Below are 18,887 nucleotides of genomic sequence, written 5' to 3'. Positions count from 1 at the left end.
AATATTTTACACATATAAAAGGGACTAATATCGATAAATAAAAATATGCAGTCGCGTCAACATTTGGTGGGCATGCGTATTACATGTTCGTGAAAAGTCGAATTATCGCAAAAAGTAGTTTTTTCTTTTTGTAATTTTCTCTATATTTCAAATTGCTTAGTGGGTGGTGATATGAGAAGCCCAATGAGCCCTACAGGCCCACCAACACAACTCAGTGACCCACCAATGTCATAGGTGCTGTGACGATAGACTGAACTTCTTTCTTCTCATTATATTAAGACACTGTGAATCGGTAGACGCTCCTCTTGCAAAGCTGTAAAAGACAAATTTTTTGAAAAGGATCTCGAGCGGGATTGGACCACGTGGCAGATCTTACTAATTCGACCGTTGCAAAGCGTTTTATTGAAGGATCTCCATCTCCCCTTCATTTCCTCCTCCGTCTCTTCCATCTCCTCCAACCTCTCTTCCTTCGATTAATTGCTCAATTCTCCCGAATCTTTCTCTCTCCCTCTCTCATGGCTATTGCTGCAGAGACCCAACCGCAAGAGAAGGTAATTGATTAAAATAATTGTGTTGTAATTGCCGTTATGATGTTGGTTGTTCAGCTTCCGCATTTTTAATCTTCGATTTCTGTACGAGATCTCAATTTAATGTCTAATTTTTTCTTTTGGAAATGCTGTTCTTGTTTAGTTCTTTGAATTGGCCCGTGGATTTTCTTTTTCTCGCGTTCGGTTCTTGGGAAACAATGCAGGGATGAAAGAAACAATTGATGTTTCTCTTTCTCTCTATTCCATAATGTAGAATAGAAATTTTTAAGTTCGTCACTAATTCTAAATATTTATGTTCATAGGAAATTTTACTCTTTACTGTTTTTTAGGGTTAGCAGATTTTATAAATCTGGAAATATTTTGACTGAATCCGAGCTTAAAATGTTAATTTGAAAAACATATGGTTTTAGTTTTTCCAAGCGCCATTTAATAATGCTCTATATTCTATGTATGTTGTTGCAGGCTACTCCAGAAGCGGCGGCCGTAGAGAAAAAAAGATGGACACTGAATGATTTCGATATAGGAAAACCTCTTGGACGAGGAAAGTTTGGTCATGTGTACTTAGCCCGAGAGAAGAGGGTCAGTTTTCATGGATCATTAGCATTCAGTAGTTACCATTAGTCGTACTAATTTTTATGATAATGGATGCAGTTAAATCATTAATCGACTGAATGTTTGCTTGTTGAATGCAAATGATCCTCTCCTGTATTCAGTTGTAATTAAATGATTTAGTTTTTGGGTGTTGTTCTTGTTCGCACATGAAGAAACTCTAGGGAAATAGAGAAGAGAGAAGAGTTTTTTTTTTTTAATATTTTATATCCCAGTAGTTTCTTATTCTTAGATGAGTTGCTACCAGATCTAACTGTACAATCTTTTCTATTGTCTTTTTGGATTTTTTACTGGCAGTTGTCTAACTAACGGAATGTGTATGTCTCCTGAAACAGAGCAATCATATTGTGGCTCTAAAGGTGCTATTTAAGAGCCAGTTGCAGCAATCACAAGTTGAACATCAGCTCCGTAGAGAAGTTGAGATTCAAAGTCATCTGCGTCATCCCAATATCTTGCGCCTTTATGGTTATTTCTACGATCAGGTAATTTGTAGGATTGTGGTGTTTATTGACTTTCAAAAGTGTTTTGGAAATGCTTGAAAAGTATATTAATGTGTTTGTCTATAATTGCAGAAACGAGTTTACCTGATACTAGAATATGCAGCGAAGGGCGAACTATACAAAGAATTGCAGAAGTGTAAATACTTCAGTGAAAGACGAGCTGCTACAGTGAGTTATTTTTATGATACAACTTTCATTTGACTTGAGTTTAATTACTTTTCATATGATTAATAGTTTAATACGTGCCTTTGGTCCCTCTTTTCATTTCATTTGCAATTGAACAATTTCCTTTACCTCATGTATAATAGAGGAGCTACATGTTCCATTGGACGACATGGCTCTTCATTTTTCTGCTTAAAACTGATTACAAGTTCTGATGTTCATGAATGTTATCAATGTGGCAGTATGTTGCATCTTTAGCTCGGGCACTGATTTATTGCCATGGCAAACATGTAATTCACAGAGACATCAAACCGGAGAACCTTTTGATTGGTGCACAGGTGCTGACAGACATCCTTAACAATATTTCACGTGTAGCTTAACTGTTAGACTTGTCATGTGCTTATAATGTGAATCTTCTCTTATTTTATCAGGGTGAGCTGAAGATTGCAGATTTCGGTTGGTCAGTGCATACATTTAACCGTAGACGGACAATGTGTGGAACATTGGATTACCTGCCACCTGAGATGGGTATGTAGATAAAAAGCATTGGCTAGACAATTGCTTCGATCTGTTTCCAACACATCATTATGGGTTCATATTCATTTGATACTTTATTGATGGTGCAGTGGAAAGCGTAGAGCATGATGCTAGTGTAGATATCTGGAGCCTGGGAGTTTTGTGTTATGAGTTTTTGTATGGAGTACCTCCTTTTGAGGCCAAGGAACACTCAGACACATACAGAAGGTAAATCATGAACTATGAAATGGAAAAGGGTGAATATAGCATGCAACAGTTCATATTCTTTCTTTTACAGAGGCAAAGGCACAAAAAATTTTCATGTAGAGGCTTGATTTGTTAATGACTACAAGTTCTATATGAATGAATGAATATTGGAGAATCATAGTTTTAAATAACGGCCTTATGGGTTTTGGAGGCCGTTACCCATTACTCCATTATTCAATGGTCTCACTGATTTGCAAGCATAACGGCATAACTACATTTTCTGTGATTAAAATTCTTTTATATCCTTCCTCTTCTACCTTCTATACTTATTTTCATTAGTTTCTACATTTTTCAGCAGTTTCAAAATATAATTTTTAAGTTTTATCTTTTCTTTCTCTTTCAAATTTCAATCTTCCCTACATATTTCTCCTATAAGTATAGATCCATCATAAATTATTGTATTTCTAAACTTATTTTTTCTAAAAAGTTAATTAAATTTTATGTATTTTAGTTTTTAGTTGTTTTTCTCTCTTTTTTTTTAATTGTGGATTAAAGTGTTAGTTTTGAGTTAAAATTATATTTTTTAGTTATTAGTTTACTCGATTTATATAAAGACTATGTTGATTTTTCTTAAAACTATATGATATTTAACTTTAATTAAATAATCTATATTTTCATTGTTCTAAATTCAATTTTAATCAATATCATTTTATTTATGATCCGGCAAATTTTAAAAAATTTGCGTAGTATCAAACTGTTACTATTGCTGTTATAGTCGTTACAGGCTTGTTTCGTGACTGCGAAAGCTTCCCTAACCTTGATTTAAAACCATGTCGAGGATAGATTATAGATTTGCTTGAAAATATCCTTGTATGCTTTCTTGTATAGCTGATGTGTATTTATTGTGAACAGGATTGTGCAAGTGGATCTAAAGTTCCCTCCTAAACCCGCTGTTTCTTCTGCTGCCAAGGACCTTATTAGTCAGGTGAAAATCTGTTTTAAAGATTTAAAATCCACGTTTGTTACATTTTGTTCTAAGTTTTCACGAGGAATGATGCCTAATTTGAGATCCTTTTTCCTTTTATTGATAGATGCTTGTCAAGGACTCTGCACAGCGCCTGCCACTGCACAAGCTACTTGAGCATTCTTGGATTGTTCAGAATGCTGATCCCTCTGGCACATATAGGGCTTAACTTGCCTTGTTGTCTCTTTGATTAATCCTGGTATAAGATTTTAAGTGGAAACCTCACAAGGACTTTGCAGTTGGGATTTCATAGTATATATGCCATTTCATGAGTTCATTTATGGTGCCTCCAAGCTTTGTAGAACAAGAAACTATTTGTTGTTGAATGATAATGTCAATTCATTTGTATGTTGAGTTAATTCCAAAAGCAAAAAGCATATGCTTTTATAGCTCCCTTCTGTCAGCACCAAGTTGATTCCCATTCAATAGATTTTTAAGCCATTTTGAATGACTAAATTTATGAATTTTGAATGACTAAATTAAGGGTAAATTACTATAAAATTTCTTAGTTTTCATGAAATTACGTAATTCGTTCATATTTTAAAATTATCTTTGTATTTTATAAAATTTAATTTTTTATTCGGTAAAAAAAAATTCTTTGATCTTTCTGTTAAGCAAATAATAAGTTATTTTGAAATATTTATACCGCTTAAAATATATTATTTATTATATGTATACAAAGATTAGAATAAATTGATTAAAAATTATTTAGGACGAAGAACTAAAGAATTTAATTTTATAAAATATAGGATTTAATTTAGTGATTTTGAAATAGTGTGCAATTAGTTAATATTTTAAAAATCTAGGGACCTTGATTGTAATTTTCTCTTGCCATTTTAACTAGAGATACAAATGGTTAGGGTCCAAGGAAAATCATCCTATCTGAGTCCGGATTGAATTAATATATTACCAATGCTCAAATTTGTTTCAAATTTTAAATTAAAATTTAAAAAAATATATAAAAAATATCTTATAATTTTATTTTCTTTTTAATTTAGAATCTCTAATTTAAATTGTATCAAAATTAATATTTTGTGATATGAATTTATGTCAAAAATATTTAAAATTTTATTAATTATAAAATATCAAAAAATACTATTTTGATATAAATTGAATATAAAATTTAAAGTAAATCACATACGAATTATATTTTTTATTTTATAATTTATCTTAAATTATTATTTGAATTTATTTAAATTTATATAAAAATATTATTTATTAATAATTTTTATTTTAAAAAAATGTTTAAATTTTAATGTTTAATTGAAAACATATGAAAATATATAAATATTATTATAAAATATATATTTATATTATATAAATAGGTCAGATAATAGTTACCCTGCATACAAAATCTGACCTTGATCAAAACCGCTGCGTATATTAATTTGCAAAGCAAAACACATTTTAAACCTGATTATATATTACCTAAACCTATCCTTAAGATTTAGTCCATGAAGCGGTTTCTTTCTTTCTTTCCATTTACCTAACCTAGGTTTGAACACTTCTACACATGAAGTTGCATTTTTCCTACGATAGTATATTTTTTAGAATGGTAAAAAATAATAAAATCTCATAAATTATTATAACTCATTCAATAATTCCTTTTTCTAGAGAATAAATTTTCATATTTAAATGATATGTTATACACTCCATTCTATCCATCTAGATAGAAGCGAATAGTATTCGATTTATTGAAAAAATAGATCGAACTGAATTAATTTTTAAATTTAATTCAATTTTTTATTTATTTTGACTCGATTCGATTTTTAATTTTAAAAATTTTAATTATTTCGATTCAATTTGATTTTGATTAGAAAAAAATTAAAAAAATCAAACTAAACCTAATCACACCGATAATAGTATATTATTTTCAATAATATAGATATTAAATTATATTAAGATTAAAATATTTTAATTAAATTTTAAAATACTAAAAATAAAATATAAAAAATAAAAAATTTATTAAAAATTCAAATCGATTAAATTAAATTGAAACAGACCGATTCAATTCAATTTGATTTTTGATCAAAATCAATTCGATTTTATTTTTATAAATACTAAAATTTTAATTTTCAATTTATTTAATTTGATTTAATTTTAAATCAAAACCGGGCGAATGCCCTATTTCTAGAAAAATTGGTTCAAGCCTTCCTCGGTGAAAGATCGCTCTTCTTTGCATTTGTACAACTATGTCTAAAGCTTTGTTGAAGTTCTGTTAGTTCTTTTGTTGGCCAAATTGTCAATTATAATAGATGATAGAATTCTCAAAGAATTTAACCTGAAGAAAGGTCGGCTTACGCAACAAGTACATAGCTTAGTCAAAATATTGATCACTATTCATCGACTAGATACTTTCGATTATGACAAAAATGTAATCCAGTTAGAAAAGCAACCACTGCTTAGAAACACACTAACACCACACCGAACTTCTTACAAGTAGTAACGCCTCTAATTACTGCTTCGTCTCTTTCAAATTATTTCCGTCCGACAACGTTGAAGGTTCCTTCTGTGCCTTGGCTTTACTTGCAACTCTGGCGCTCAGGAAACTTGGCTGGTCAGTTGAAGATAAAAGTCTTGCCCACATCCTGTCAGTAATTACTACCTTGTTCTGCTTCTCTGTGATCCGCTGGAAAAGAAAATTCCACATAAAGGATACCAATGTTACGCAATAAGCATTGGTGAACAAACCATGATGAACATCCAATAAATGAACTCTTCCATTCACGAAAAACTCAAATTTTAGCGTGTAAAGCTTGTCGGTGGGCATTTATTAATGTTTACAAGCAAACACAAATTTAGATTTCAAACTCATTCAGTGCACAGATCAATATTTAAAAAATGACCAAACTAGGCTACTTCGAACTTGGAAAGACTCAACTTCACTTGCGATACATTTGTAATTTGTTGGGCAGAAAATTTATATACAAATCCAGTGAATGAGGAGGCATGTAATACTCGGACAATATTGAGTTATGCGGTTCCTAAAAGCACACAAGACCTTACGCTTTCCCACAAGCTAATTCCATAAGAAGTAAAAGATATATTTTGGAGATAAAGGAACAAACATTGAAAGGAATGTAAGCATGCCGACCATTGACAGGTCCAACTGTGAAGCCTGTGTATCCAGCCATTGCCCCATGGACTGCACTATGAGCAAGGAGAGTGCAGTATACATTATCAGATGCATTGCTAGGAATTGCACGGATCATATATGTCGGATCTGCCAGATGATTGGGTCAGTCATTTACATGTGTACATGATTGAGATCACATGGAAAGACAACAAAGAAATAAGACAAATCCAAGGCACACATACCAATATATTTAAGAGTGATGTTCATCTTTTGCTCTTTTGAAAAATGGTCCTATAACAAAAGAAGAAAAGGAAAATAAAAAAGGCTGTAAATTAGATGACTGAAAATTCCTGATACTCGATTTATAATTTAGAGGGAGGTTTTTGCATTATCACTTTTCCTCCAAGGGTGTAACATTATCTATCTTTTTTAAATATCAAATTATGATGCACTATCCTGACGACAAAATTGGGTCATCCCACTCAATCATGCCAATGAGGCTAATTCTCACAAATAGAAGTTCCCAAAAAAAGAGGGAAAAGAAAAAGAAAACTGATGTGCAATGCTTAATATGTTATAGATGGGAAAGTCAATCTACAAAGCATAACATTAAAAAACTGACAACTTTAGTACTAATTCTCAAGCCAAATAATAACCATAGTTAAAATTACTCGATACTGTCCCTAGATAAAATGCTCGGCATGCTACAAAATAATGGCAATAATATAAGAAATCTGTAAATTATACCATATCAATACCTTGATCCTCTGGGACATCCATAAACCAACATCTTGAAGCAGCTTATTTCCTGAAGCATCTTGCTGGTCCATGGATTCCAGGCTTTTTGAAAGAAGATCCTGTCCTGCTCCCTCAGCAATAACGATGACCATGTGCCCATTTTCTTTAAGTCGTTTTTCAATGAACTCAAAAAGGCCACCTTGTCCTTCAAGATAGAAGGGTGACTCTGGAATCAAACAACAATCCACATCCCGGCTGGCAAGTGTAGCATACATTGCAATGAAGCCTGCACAGCTAATTCCCATTAGACAGCAGTTTACCACGTGAAAATGGTTTTTAGGCTGCAATCTGCCCATAACTTACCGCTATATCGTCCCATTAGCTTCACAACACCAATACCATTCTCCGTACTTTCAGCCTCGACATGTGCTGCGTTAATTGCACGTTGAGCCTCCTCAACCGCAGTGTCAAAACCAAAGGACTTGTCAATAACCTGAACCAAATTAGGGAATTTAAAGTTATTTCAAGAACTCATAAATGGTTAATACAGAGAAATGATAGGAAAACAATTAAATAGTCACAGGAAGTATAATGTGTGGTGGGAAGTACGGGAATGTCATTGTCAATAGTCTTTGGGATTCCAGCAACTGCAACTTTTAGCTCACGTCTTTGGATTTCCTAGGCAGAAAGAACCATGCTGTTTTAAATTTATATAGTTGATAAATCACTGAAATGAATAAGGTAATCAACAAAACTGACGTGGAAAATATGAAATCAACAAGCAAAATCTTTTATGCAATATTTAAATATAAATGAACATAGTGAATGTCTCAGTAGGCATAGGATAGCAGACTATTAACTGTCAAATCTTCAGAAATTCACTTATCGTAAAGTAGTTATGATGTGAACCAGCATGGGAAGCAAGGCAAGGATCCCTTGGAGCTACAACAAGGACCATTGACAAGGAATAAAGCAAGGAAGTACGGCGTTACTCTTGGATTGCATATTCAAGAATTTATTACAAGAGAGATGACTGAAATTGCTAGGGATAAGTGCGAGAAGGAACTTGAAGGTCATTCGAAGCTGATTACGTTGCTGGGTGTATGCATGGATGAAGCAGAAGCAAATTGAAGATTTGTAGCGCTCGCTACCATTATCAAAGTCGCGCTCGCGACATTCAGTTAGCCGAAGATACTTTTGTGTTTTGTGGAAGTTAATTTTGGAGCACATCATGGAGGAAGATAGTGGAGAATCAGCCCAAACCATAAGCAGGTTGTGGTTTCGTCCCTGAGGTTGTGGTTTCTGCTGGAACTATTGAGGCATACGAGAATGTGGTTGGTTTTTAAAGACTTGGCAGTTATTTTTGTTATTTTAGCTTGTTTCCCTGTTGGGATGGGAATTCTGACTTAGTATTTGTTTTCCTTTTCCAACTAGGTTTAGGTTTTTGCCTTACACTATAAATAAGGCCTTAAATTCTTATATCAGACACTTTTTCTTTTTTTGACAAATTTAATTCAGATTTGCTTTATGCAAATTTCGGCCTTCTTTGAGAGAGTGAGAGTTTGCTTCTTTCATTGATTGCATCACGAATCAGACCAACTTATCAATTTCGATTGTGGCGTTCTTCTGATCCGTTCTACAAAAATCCTTCCGTTATTAGTGTTCTAGCTTCGCTAAGCTTAGGGTGCTATAGAGGGTGGTTTATCCACGTTCTTGGAATCTATATCAGAGGTGCGACGGGGTTTGAGGACTAAGTGCCATAGGGTTCCGCGTCATTTGGTATCAGAGCCAACAACAGGTAAATCTTTATCTATCTGTCTTTCTAGGGCTGTGTTATATTTTCGTTTTTTTGGTATCTTAGTTTCGAATTTCGTTAGGGTTCATTGTCTTCAATTCGTTTCTGTTCAATTCGATTCCAATTGTTAGGTCCTGGATTGTCCATCCAAAATCATTGTGTTGCTTGCTATTTTGTTATTTGGCAATTCGGTTTCTTTTAGCAGCCATTATTTCCCTTCGAACTGAATCTGTTAGTGAATTTCTTTTGATACACACTCAAGAATTTCGTGTGGTGTTGTTTGAGACCCAAGCAAGGGGATAAAAAAAAAAAAAAAAAAAAAAAAAAAAAATTGCTCCAACAAAAAAATTTTCTTTTTAGTCTTGCTATTTAAGTATTAAGGATCAGTTCTAGGTGGGTTACAATTAAGTGAAAATTTTGCTTCAGATTTTTTTTCCACCATTGAGGGGCTGCTGTTCTTTTATTTCAAATTGCATAGTATAGTAGCATTCTTGGGGTGTCTTCAAACCAGCGTTTGGGGTAGAAGATTTAGGTCCATAAATCAGCTTACCAAGAGCGAGTTGGTTTTGATACATTCTGACCAGAATTGTCTATTTTATTGCCCTCTTGTTTCTATTTTGTTTTTGAGCTAGCGTTGAAATTCCATTACATTGCTGAGTATCATTTGTTTGTTTCGATACTTAGTTTTCAATCGTGTAGTGCAAACGTTCTTGTGCTGCCTCCGGATACTTGTCAAGTTGTCTTCTAGGTGTCTAGGGATTAGGATCCTACCTTTTTGAACGTACTTGGCAGATTGGTGAGTGAACCTTGGTTCTGAAGTGCAATCGAAGAATCGGCAATAGTGAGGTAAGAGCGAAACACTTGTGAATTCTTTCTTTCAGTTACTAATTGTTTCTTGTGAGTTTCTCTGTTGTGGTCATGACTAGTGGGAATGGTAAAGATGTTGCTTCAATTTCTAGCAATTTTGAGACATATATGCAGCAAAGTAATGAGAAGATGGAAGAGATGGCAAGAATGATGGCCACCCTACAAGAGAACATGAATCTAATGATGAGGGAGAGGGTACAACAGCCCGCACCTCCAGTGAGATTACCACAACGAATCTTACCAAGGGGAGGCGAAGAGGAGGTCATTAGGAGAGCAGCAAGAGGAGGTCGAGGTGATCAGGAAGAGGTGGCTGAAAACTACCAAATTGTGACTGACAATGACCTTAGTTCCATCAAGATGAAGGTACCCGAATTTAAAGGGAATAACAATGCGGAAGAATACATTGAATGGGAGCGAAAGGTGGAACAAATTTTTGAGTGTCATAATTACTCAGAAGAAAAGAAGTCCCATATCGCAGCCGTGGAATTTAGGGGATATGCTACATTCTGGTGGGATCAACTCAAGTCTAGTAGAAGAGGAAAAGGATTGCGACCCGTGCCGGAGTGGGAGGCCTTGAAAGACTTAATGAGAATAAGGTTTGTTCCTTCTCATTACTATAGGGATTTGTATAATAGGTTGGCAAGACTGGTCCAAGGTGGTAAGAGTGTTGAAGAATACCACAAGGAGATGGAGATGACCATGGCCAGGGCTGACATTGAGGAGGATGAACACAGGCTAATGTCCAGATTTCTGGGAGGTCTAAATTCCAACATTGCAAGTGAGCTGGAAATGTATGATTACAATTCCATGGAAGAGTTAGTTGAGAAGGCCATGAAGATTGAAAGGAAAATCAAGAACAAGAGCTCCACCAAATATGGGAAGTTCCAGAATGTGGGAGGAAGTAGTTCAACCTTTAAGGGGTCTTCAAATGATTTGCCCTCAAAAGGTGGAGATTTCAAGAATTCCTTCCAAAGGAGCAATCCTCCACCTACAAGTGGAAAAGGGATGAATGGAGGTTCAAATAAGCAGCAGTCAGGTATTCCTAATACTACTCCTAGTAGAAATATTAAGTGTTTCAAATGTTTAGGAAATGGGCATATTGCATCTCAATGTCCAAATAGGAGAGTTATGATTGCTACTGATGATGGGGGTTTAGTTTCTGATTCTGACCATAGTGATGGTGATAATAATGATATGAATGATATGCTTGATGATGTTGATGAGTGTGAAGAAGAAGTTGAGAATGCGTTGGTTGCTGAACGTGGTGATATGTTAGTTGCTAGGCGTGCTTTGAATATGCAAGTGAAAGAAGAAGGTCTAGAGCAACGAGATAACATATTTTATACTAGATGTTTAGTTGAGGGTAAAGTTTGTATGCTCATCATTGACAGTGGTAGTTGCACCAATGCTGCAAGTGAGACAATGGTGGAGAAGCTGAAATTGACTTGTTTAAAACATCCACATCCATATAGACTACAATGGTTTAATGATAGTGGAGAGGTGAAGGTTACTAAACAAGTGAAGATACCATTCTCTATAGGCTGGTATAAAGATGGAGTGTTGTGTGATGTAGTTCCTATGCAAGCTGGCCATATGTTGTTAGGAAGACCATGGCAATTTGATAGGAAGGCGCAGCATGATGGGTATTCAAATAGGTACACATTTACCTATGAAGGAAAGCTGGTTACTCTTGTACCATTATCACCGTTGGAGGTGTATGAAGATCATCGGAAGATGCATGAAAAAGCAAAGCAAGATTCGACCAAAAGGGGTGCTACTTTTAAAATTAAGGGAAGTGCGAGAGAACATGATAAGGAGAGTGAAGGTGAGAAGAAATTGGGAAAGGAGGCCAGAAAAGAAAATAATCAAATAAATGGCCCATTGGTGAGAGAAAACCAAAGAAAGGTGAAACAAACTTTTTATGCGAAACCAAGAGAGCTTAAATTTGCAATATCTAACGAGCAGCCGTTATTGCTCATTAGATATAAAGAAACTTTGTTTACTAATGTTGATGTTTCACTTGACCATTTGCCTTCTAGTTTTGTGTCTATGTTGCAGGATTTTCAAGATGTGTTTCCAGAGGAGCTGCCTAGTGGTTTACCGCCATTAAGGGGAGTTGAACACCAAATCGACTTCATACCTGGTTCGACGATTCCAAATAGACCAGCATATCGAAGTAACCCAATGGAGACCAAGGAGATGCAACGACAAGTGGAGGAGCTGTTGGAGAAAGGCTTGATTAGAGAGAGCTTAAGCCCTTGTGCCGTTCCTGTTTTGCTGGTACCAAAGAAAGATGGCACGTGGAGGATGTGTGTCGATTGTAGGGCTGTAAATAAGATCACGGTGAAGTATCGACATCCCATTCCACGACTTGACGACATGTTGGACGAGTTACATGGTGCAAGGTATTTTACTAAAATTGATCTTATGAGTGGATATCATCAAATTCGTATGAAACCTGGGGATGAGTGGAAAACAGCTTTTAAAACAAAATATGGCCTATATGAGTGGTTAGTAATGCCTTTTGGGTTGTCTAATGCACCGAGTACATTTATGAGATTAATGAACCATGTTTTGAGAGCTTATTTGGGCAGATTTGTTGTTGTTTATTTTGATGACATTCTGATCTATAGTAAGACATTAGATGAGCATTTAGAGCATGTTAGGATAGTGTTGGAAGCTTTGAGAACAGAAAACTTATATGCCAAGCTTAAGAAATGCACATTTTGCATGGATAGGCTTGTTTTTCTTGGCTTTGTTGTGAGTGCACAGGGATTAGAAGTTGATGAAGAGAAAGTGAAAGCTATAAAGGAATGGCCTGTTCCTAAGAACGTGACTGAAGTGAGGAGCTTCCATGGGCTAGCAAGTTTCTATAGAAGATTCGTGAAGGATTTTTCTACCATTGCAGCACCACTCACTAGCATTATCAAAAAGGAGGTTGGATTTCAGTGGGGAGAAGAGCAGCAAAAGGCGTTTGAGAATTTGAAAGGGAAGTTGACATCTGCACCTGTCTTAGCTTTGCCTAATTTTGATTCAATTTTTGAGATTGAATGTGATGCTTCTGGTGTAGGTATTGGGGCTGTGCTGATGCAAGAGAAGAAGCCAATAGCATATTTTAGTGAAAAACTCAATGGTGCACAACTGAGTTATTCTACATATGACAAGGAGTTACATGCTTTGGTGAGGGCGTTGGACGTGTGGGAGCATTACTTGCTGCCAAAGGAGTTCGTGATTTATACTGACCATGAATCCCTCAAGCATTTGAAGGGCCAAGGTAAGTTGAACAAACGGCATGGTAAGTGGATCGAACGAATTGAGAGATTTCCATATGTGATTAAGTACAAGCAAGGTAAAGATAACGTTGTTGCTGATGCGTTGTCTAGGAGATATACATTACTTTCTGTTTTGAGTTCTAAGTTGCTTGGATTTGAGTATATTAAGAACTTGTATGTTGGTGATGTTGATTTTGGCAATGTTTATGTTGCATGTGAACAAGGAGCTTTTAATTCATTTTATAGGCATGAGGGATATTTATTTAAGGGAAATAAATTATGTGTGCCCAGATGTTCCATGCGTGAATTGCTTGTTTTGGAATCTCATTGTGGTGGTTTAATGGGGCATTTTGGTGTGTCTAAGACTTATGATATTCTGCTTGAGCATTTTTATTGGCCATCTATGCGTAAGGATGTTGGGAAGTTATGTTCTGCTTGTATTGCATGTAGACAGGCGAAATCTAAGTCTATGCCTCATGGTCTTTATATGCCATTGCCTGTACCTAGTTCTCCATGGATTGATATTAGCATGGATTTTGTGCTTGGTTTGCCTAGAACTAAGAAAGGTAGAGATAGTATTTTTGTGGTGGTTGATAGGTTTAGTAAGATGGCACATTTCATTGCATGTCATAAAGCTGATGATGCGAAAGTTGTTGCTGATTTGTTCTTTCGCAATGTTGTGCGCTTACATGGAGTGCCTCGAACTATTGTTTCTGATAGGGATACAAAGTTTTTGTCCCATTTTTGGCGTGTTTTGTGGAGTAGACTAGGAACTAAGCTTTTATTCTCTACTACTTGTCATCCACAAACAGATGGGCAAACTGAAGTTGTGAATCGTACTCTTGGTACGTTATTGCGATCTATAGTGGGTAAGAATTTGGCTACTTGGGAAGATTGTTTACCTTTTATTGAATTTGCTTATAATCGTTCTATTCATTCTTCTACAGGTTATTCGCCATTTGAGCTAGTTTATGGCTTTAATCCACTAACTGTTCTTGATCTTTTGCCATTACCTTCTAATGAACTTGTAAGTTTAGATGGAGAGAAGAAAGCTGACTTGGTGAAAGCTTTGCATGAGAAAGCACGAGCTAACATGGAGAAAAAGACCAAGACGTATGCTGATATTGCGAATAGGGGTCGCAAGAAGATGGTGTTTGCTCCTGGAGAGTGGGTTTGGGTGCATTTTCGCAAGGAGAGGTTTCCAAATCAAAGGAAGAATAAGCTGGATGCGCGTGGTGATGGTCCATTTCAAGTCTTGGAGAAGATCAATGACAATGCTTATAAGATTGACTTGCCTGGTGAGTATGGTGTTAGTGCCACTTTTAATGTTTCTGATTTGTCTCCTTATGACGATGCAGATTTGAGGACAAATCTTTTTAAAGAAGGGGAGAATGATGTGAACCAGCATGGGAAGCAAGGCAAGGATCCCTTGGAGCTACAACAAGGACCATTGACAAGGAATAAAGCAAGGAAGTACGGCGTTACTCTTGGATTGCATATTCAAGAATTTATTACAAGAGAGATGACTGAAATTGCTAGGGATAAGTGCGAGAAGGAACTTGAAGGTCATTCGAAGCTGATTACGTTGCTGGGTGTATGCATGGATGAAGCAGAAGCAAATTGAAGATTTGTAGCGCTCGCTACCATTATCAAAGTCGCGCTCGCGACATTCAGTTAGCCGAAGATACTTTTGTGTTTTGTGGAAGTTAATTTTGGAGCACATCATGGAGGAAGATAGTGGAGAATCAGCCCAAACCATAAGCAGGTTGTGGTTTCGTCCCTGAGGTTGTGGTTTCTGCTGGAACTATTGAGGCATACGAGAATGTGGTTGGTTTTTAAAGACTTGGCAGTTATTTTTGTTATTTTAGCTTGTTTCCCTGTTGGGATGGGAATTCTGACTTAGTATTTGTTTTCCTTTTCCAACTAGGTTTAGGTTTTTGCCTTACACTATAAATAAGGCCTTAAATTCTTATATCAGACACTTTTTCTTTTTTTGACAAATTTAATTCAGATTTGCTTTATGCAAATTTCGGCCTTCTTTGAGAGAGTGAGAGTTTGCTTCTTTCATTGATTGCATCACGAATCAGACCAACTTATCAATTTCGATTGTGGCGTTCTTCTGATCCGTTCTACAAAAATCCTTCCGTTATTAGTGTTCTAGCTTCGCTAAGCTTAGGGTGCTATAGAGGGTGGTTTATCCACGTTCTTGGAATCTATATCAGAGGTGCGACGGGGTTTGAGGACTAAGTGCCATAGGGTTCCGCGTCAAGTTATGTTTGGTCAAATATGGAGAAGTTTATAACAAGGTATCTGAATTAGTAGCCGTAAAGTGTGCAAGTACTGAAATACTGAGGCTATTGAAAAAATGGGTAGACAAATTCTACTGAACCAAAGTGAAAGCACATCCATACATATACTTCCAGGCAAAAATGATTGAACCTGGTGAAGGTGTTAAGGGGAGAAAATAAATAAATATATGAAAGCTTCAAGTTTTTCACATGCATAATTCCATATTTCCTTGACAAGGTAAAACCTTAATTCTTCAACTAAATGACTGCAACATTTTCATAGTAATGGATAGCTAATACCATATCATGTTAACATCATCTCCGAGAACACAATACTTTCATCCAGTGTTATATAAATTGTACCTCATAAATGACTGCTGCTCCTTTCTGAGTTCCATCACCTCCAATTATGTAGACCTGGACAGGGGAAACAAGGATTAGGAGTCAAGACCTATACAAAGGGTTTGCTGCTAAAGCAAAAATTTGCAATTTAAATTCACAAGATATCCATTTCAATCAAAATTTATTGAAAAACCTTAACACATGCAGACCTGATTAATCCCACGATCCTGAATGCTGTCAACTATCTTTGACGTATCATGGCCACCTCGTGATGTCCCCAAGATAGTACCACCACGTTTATGAATGTCATTGACAAATTTAGGAGTCAAAGAAATTGTATTTTTGGAATAGAAACCCCTGTATCCTCCCTACCATTGTATCAAACAGAATATACTTGTGAGACTTCCAGATCTTCAAGCACAAATATTAATCTTCAAAAGACGTTATGCTTCATAAGTGCAACAAATTATCATGAGAACTCAAATTGCCAGAATGTTGAGGCAACAAAGAGATTGATAAAGGAAGTTGTCTGCATGCCATATCCAGAGTAATCAAATTCTTAATACATGATAAGCAAACGATTTGAACTGAGAAAAAAAAAAAAGAGAGTACTAGCTTTAGTGTACTCAAGTATGTTCATGTATCAACTTCAAAAGCCATAATTAGTATATTGAACTAGAAGCACATCAAAAAGCATTAACTCACTGACTCACGTCAATCCCAAGAACTTTGGTAACACCGTACATATGATAAAGGCCACAAACAATCTCCCTGATCACTGTATTCAGCCCAGGACATAGACCACCACATGTTACAATACATGCGTGTACTTCATCGGACTCAAAATACACCTGAGCAGCACAACAAACACAAAACAGCAAGCAGCTAAGTAGTTATACTGAGAATAATGCCCTTAACAAATTATTTACACAATCAATTGAACATATTCAATTATTCAGACACCACAAAATTATAGGTACCTTCTGGCGAGGTCCAGCACGCCGAAAGTGTGTCCCTCTCGGACCATCCTTGTGAACAACAATCTGTGAATCACAATAGTACATAAAATGTTACTCAAATACCTTGATTAAAAGAAGGTTAAATTTTGAGAAGAAAAAGTATGGCTACAAAAATACATCAATCAATTTGTTAGAAAGTTATTGTTGTGTTAACCATTCTTTCAACGTCAAGTCCTTCCGTATTCAAGTATTCGCTTCAAGAGATTCATTGCACGTCCATTAAAAAGACAATTAACCCAAAAAATATTCTTCCACTGTAACCAATACAAAGGACTTTGAACAATGCAACATAAACAACAAAACGAACCTTTTGGGCAACAGTATCATCCACATTAACAAAGTACTGCCTGAAATCAAAATCCCCCAAAAGGATTCACCATGAGTCTGTGAAGCAAAAACTAAAGAGGCCAATAAAAAGCAGAAGACAGAGCAAAACTTTGGCTTACCTGACCGCTGAATATGCAGGATTGTCTTGTAATGGATTTGGATAAGTCTGCCAAACAAAAAACAACAGAGAAAAAAAAATGAAAACAACGCCCACCACCCTTTCGAACGATAGTTTAACAAGAACAGCAAAAGCTTCCGTTTCGTTCTTGATCTATTAGAAAGCAGGAACATAGACACACACACTGCTCGAATGCATTGAGATATACGAATCCAATACGAGTAAAGAGTTGCAGGTGAAGAAAGAGATAGAGGAGCATTTACAGGGAGATCAGGAATATGATCAGTCAAGTGAGGCACATCTTCGAGCACATAACCAGCTTCACCATTTACTATCTTCATCTGAGATTCACCGGAATCCGCCATCTCGGAAACACCTCAGGCGAGTCACGTTTAAGTTGGATTCTCGAACAGAGAGCCAGCTAGAAAAGAAATGAAAAGCAGAAAAATTAGCTTTGAGCGTGAGCGTATATTTATTTACAAGGGCAAGGCCAAGTTTGGGGGGAAGATTTAGCACGTGGCTGTGGAGTACTGGGATGAGAAATAGGAAAGCGACGTCGTTAAGGTTAGTCGATTCTAGTGCTATCCCAGGATTTCGCAGAGGAATAAAGGAGGTGGCGTGGATTTAGCGTTTTTGCCCATTGGAAGCTTCGGATGGTTTTAGCTTTTGTATGTTTTTTTAAAGAAAAATACTTAAATTTTTTTATGCAATTGAATATTAATAAGCATAAGAATTTTTTTTTTCTAAAAAATTATTTATTTAATGATTATAAAATTAAAAATATTTTAATAAAAAATAAATAAATATTGGTATTTTTATAGAGAAATATAATATAGCTTATTATTTTGTGTATGGATATAGATATAATTAATGAATTTAGATTTTCAAAGTTATAATCAATAATAAATTAATTAATTATTAATTTTTCAACTTCTCAATTGATCCAATAAAAATAGAAAAAAAGTAATAAAAAAAACAGAAAATAAAATGCTAAATAAAGAGAATACCACTTTCTCTTTATTTTAGATTTAATATATATATAATAAAAAATTTTCAAATGGTTCGCGAAATTGTAATGACATATTTTATTCATAAACTATAGCTTTGCCGTATACTGTCTCCCTATCCTGCGTGCTAGTTTGCTGCGGGCTTAGCTTAGCTCACATGTGGACACCCTGCCCTAGATTTCAGCAATATTCTATTTAAATAGAAAATTTTAATCGAATTAAATTAATTTTAAAATTTAATTTAATTTTTTATTTAATTTAATTCAATTTAATTTTTAATTTTAAAAATTTTAATTATTTTAATTCAATTCGATTTTAATAAAAAACTATAAAAAGCGCTCGTAGTCATAAAAAAGATATTTCGATAAGTTGAAACAATCACTATAGACATTAGCATCAACATTTTAAAGTAGATTTTTATAATTTATTTAAATAAATAAATTAATAATAAATTTAAATTGATTTATTTCTT

The 18,887-nt window shown here is 35.2% G+C and overlaps 2 protein-coding genes across 3 annotated transcripts; one reads left to right on the top strand and one right to left on the bottom strand.

Moving 5' to 3' along the window:
- The first annotated feature begins 308 nt into the window (after window positions 1-308).
- LOC110603411 (serine/threonine-protein kinase Aurora-1) lies at window positions 309-3,955 on the top strand. The gene is made up of 9 exons (XM_021741136.2): window positions 309-551; window positions 1,011-1,127; window positions 1,493-1,639; window positions 1,730-1,825; window positions 2,062-2,157; window positions 2,251-2,347; window positions 2,446-2,563; window positions 3,455-3,527; window positions 3,634-3,955. The coding sequence occupies exons 1-9, from the start codon at window positions 516-518 to the stop codon at window positions 3,733-3,735; spliced, it is 882 nt and encodes a 293-aa protein (XP_021596828.1). The 5' UTR covers window positions 309-515; the 3' UTR covers window positions 3,736-3,955.
- Window positions 3,956-5,866: 1,911 nt separating this feature from the next.
- Window positions 5,867-17,865, bottom strand: LOC110603179 (ATP-dependent 6-phosphofructokinase 3). 2 transcript variants are annotated; one of them, XM_021740876.2, is made up of 13 exons: window positions 17,672-17,861; window positions 17,410-17,456; window positions 17,271-17,310; window positions 16,925-16,987; window positions 16,658-16,795; window positions 16,154-16,312; window positions 15,966-16,019; window positions 7,990-8,058; window positions 7,744-7,873; window positions 7,401-7,666; window positions 6,885-6,933; window positions 6,635-6,789; window positions 5,867-6,195 (listed from the first exon to the last, which is right to left on the bottom strand). In XM_021740876.2, the coding sequence occupies exons 1-13, from the start codon at window positions 17,771-17,773 to the stop codon at window positions 6,022-6,024; spliced, it is 1,446 nt and encodes a 481-aa protein (XP_021596568.1). In that variant the 5' UTR covers window positions 17,774-17,861; the 3' UTR covers window positions 5,867-6,021. The 2 variants fall into 2 exon arrangements, with proteins under 2 accessions (XP_021596568.1, XP_021596570.1); XM_021740878.2 differs by having other exon boundaries at window positions 6,092-6,195; window positions 6,661-6,789; window positions 17,672-17,865.
- Window positions 17,866-18,887: the final 1,022 nt, after the last annotated feature.

Source organism: Manihot esculenta, chromosome 16, assembly GCF_001659605.2.
Source record: "Manihot esculenta cultivar AM560-2 chromosome 16, M.esculenta_v8, whole genome shotgun sequence".
Lineage (NCBI taxonomy): Eukaryota > Viridiplantae > Streptophyta > Magnoliopsida > Malpighiales > Euphorbiaceae > Manihot > Manihot esculenta.
The sequence above is the reverse complement of the archived record's forward strand: the minus strand, read 5'-3'. Positions and strand labels throughout refer to the sequence as shown.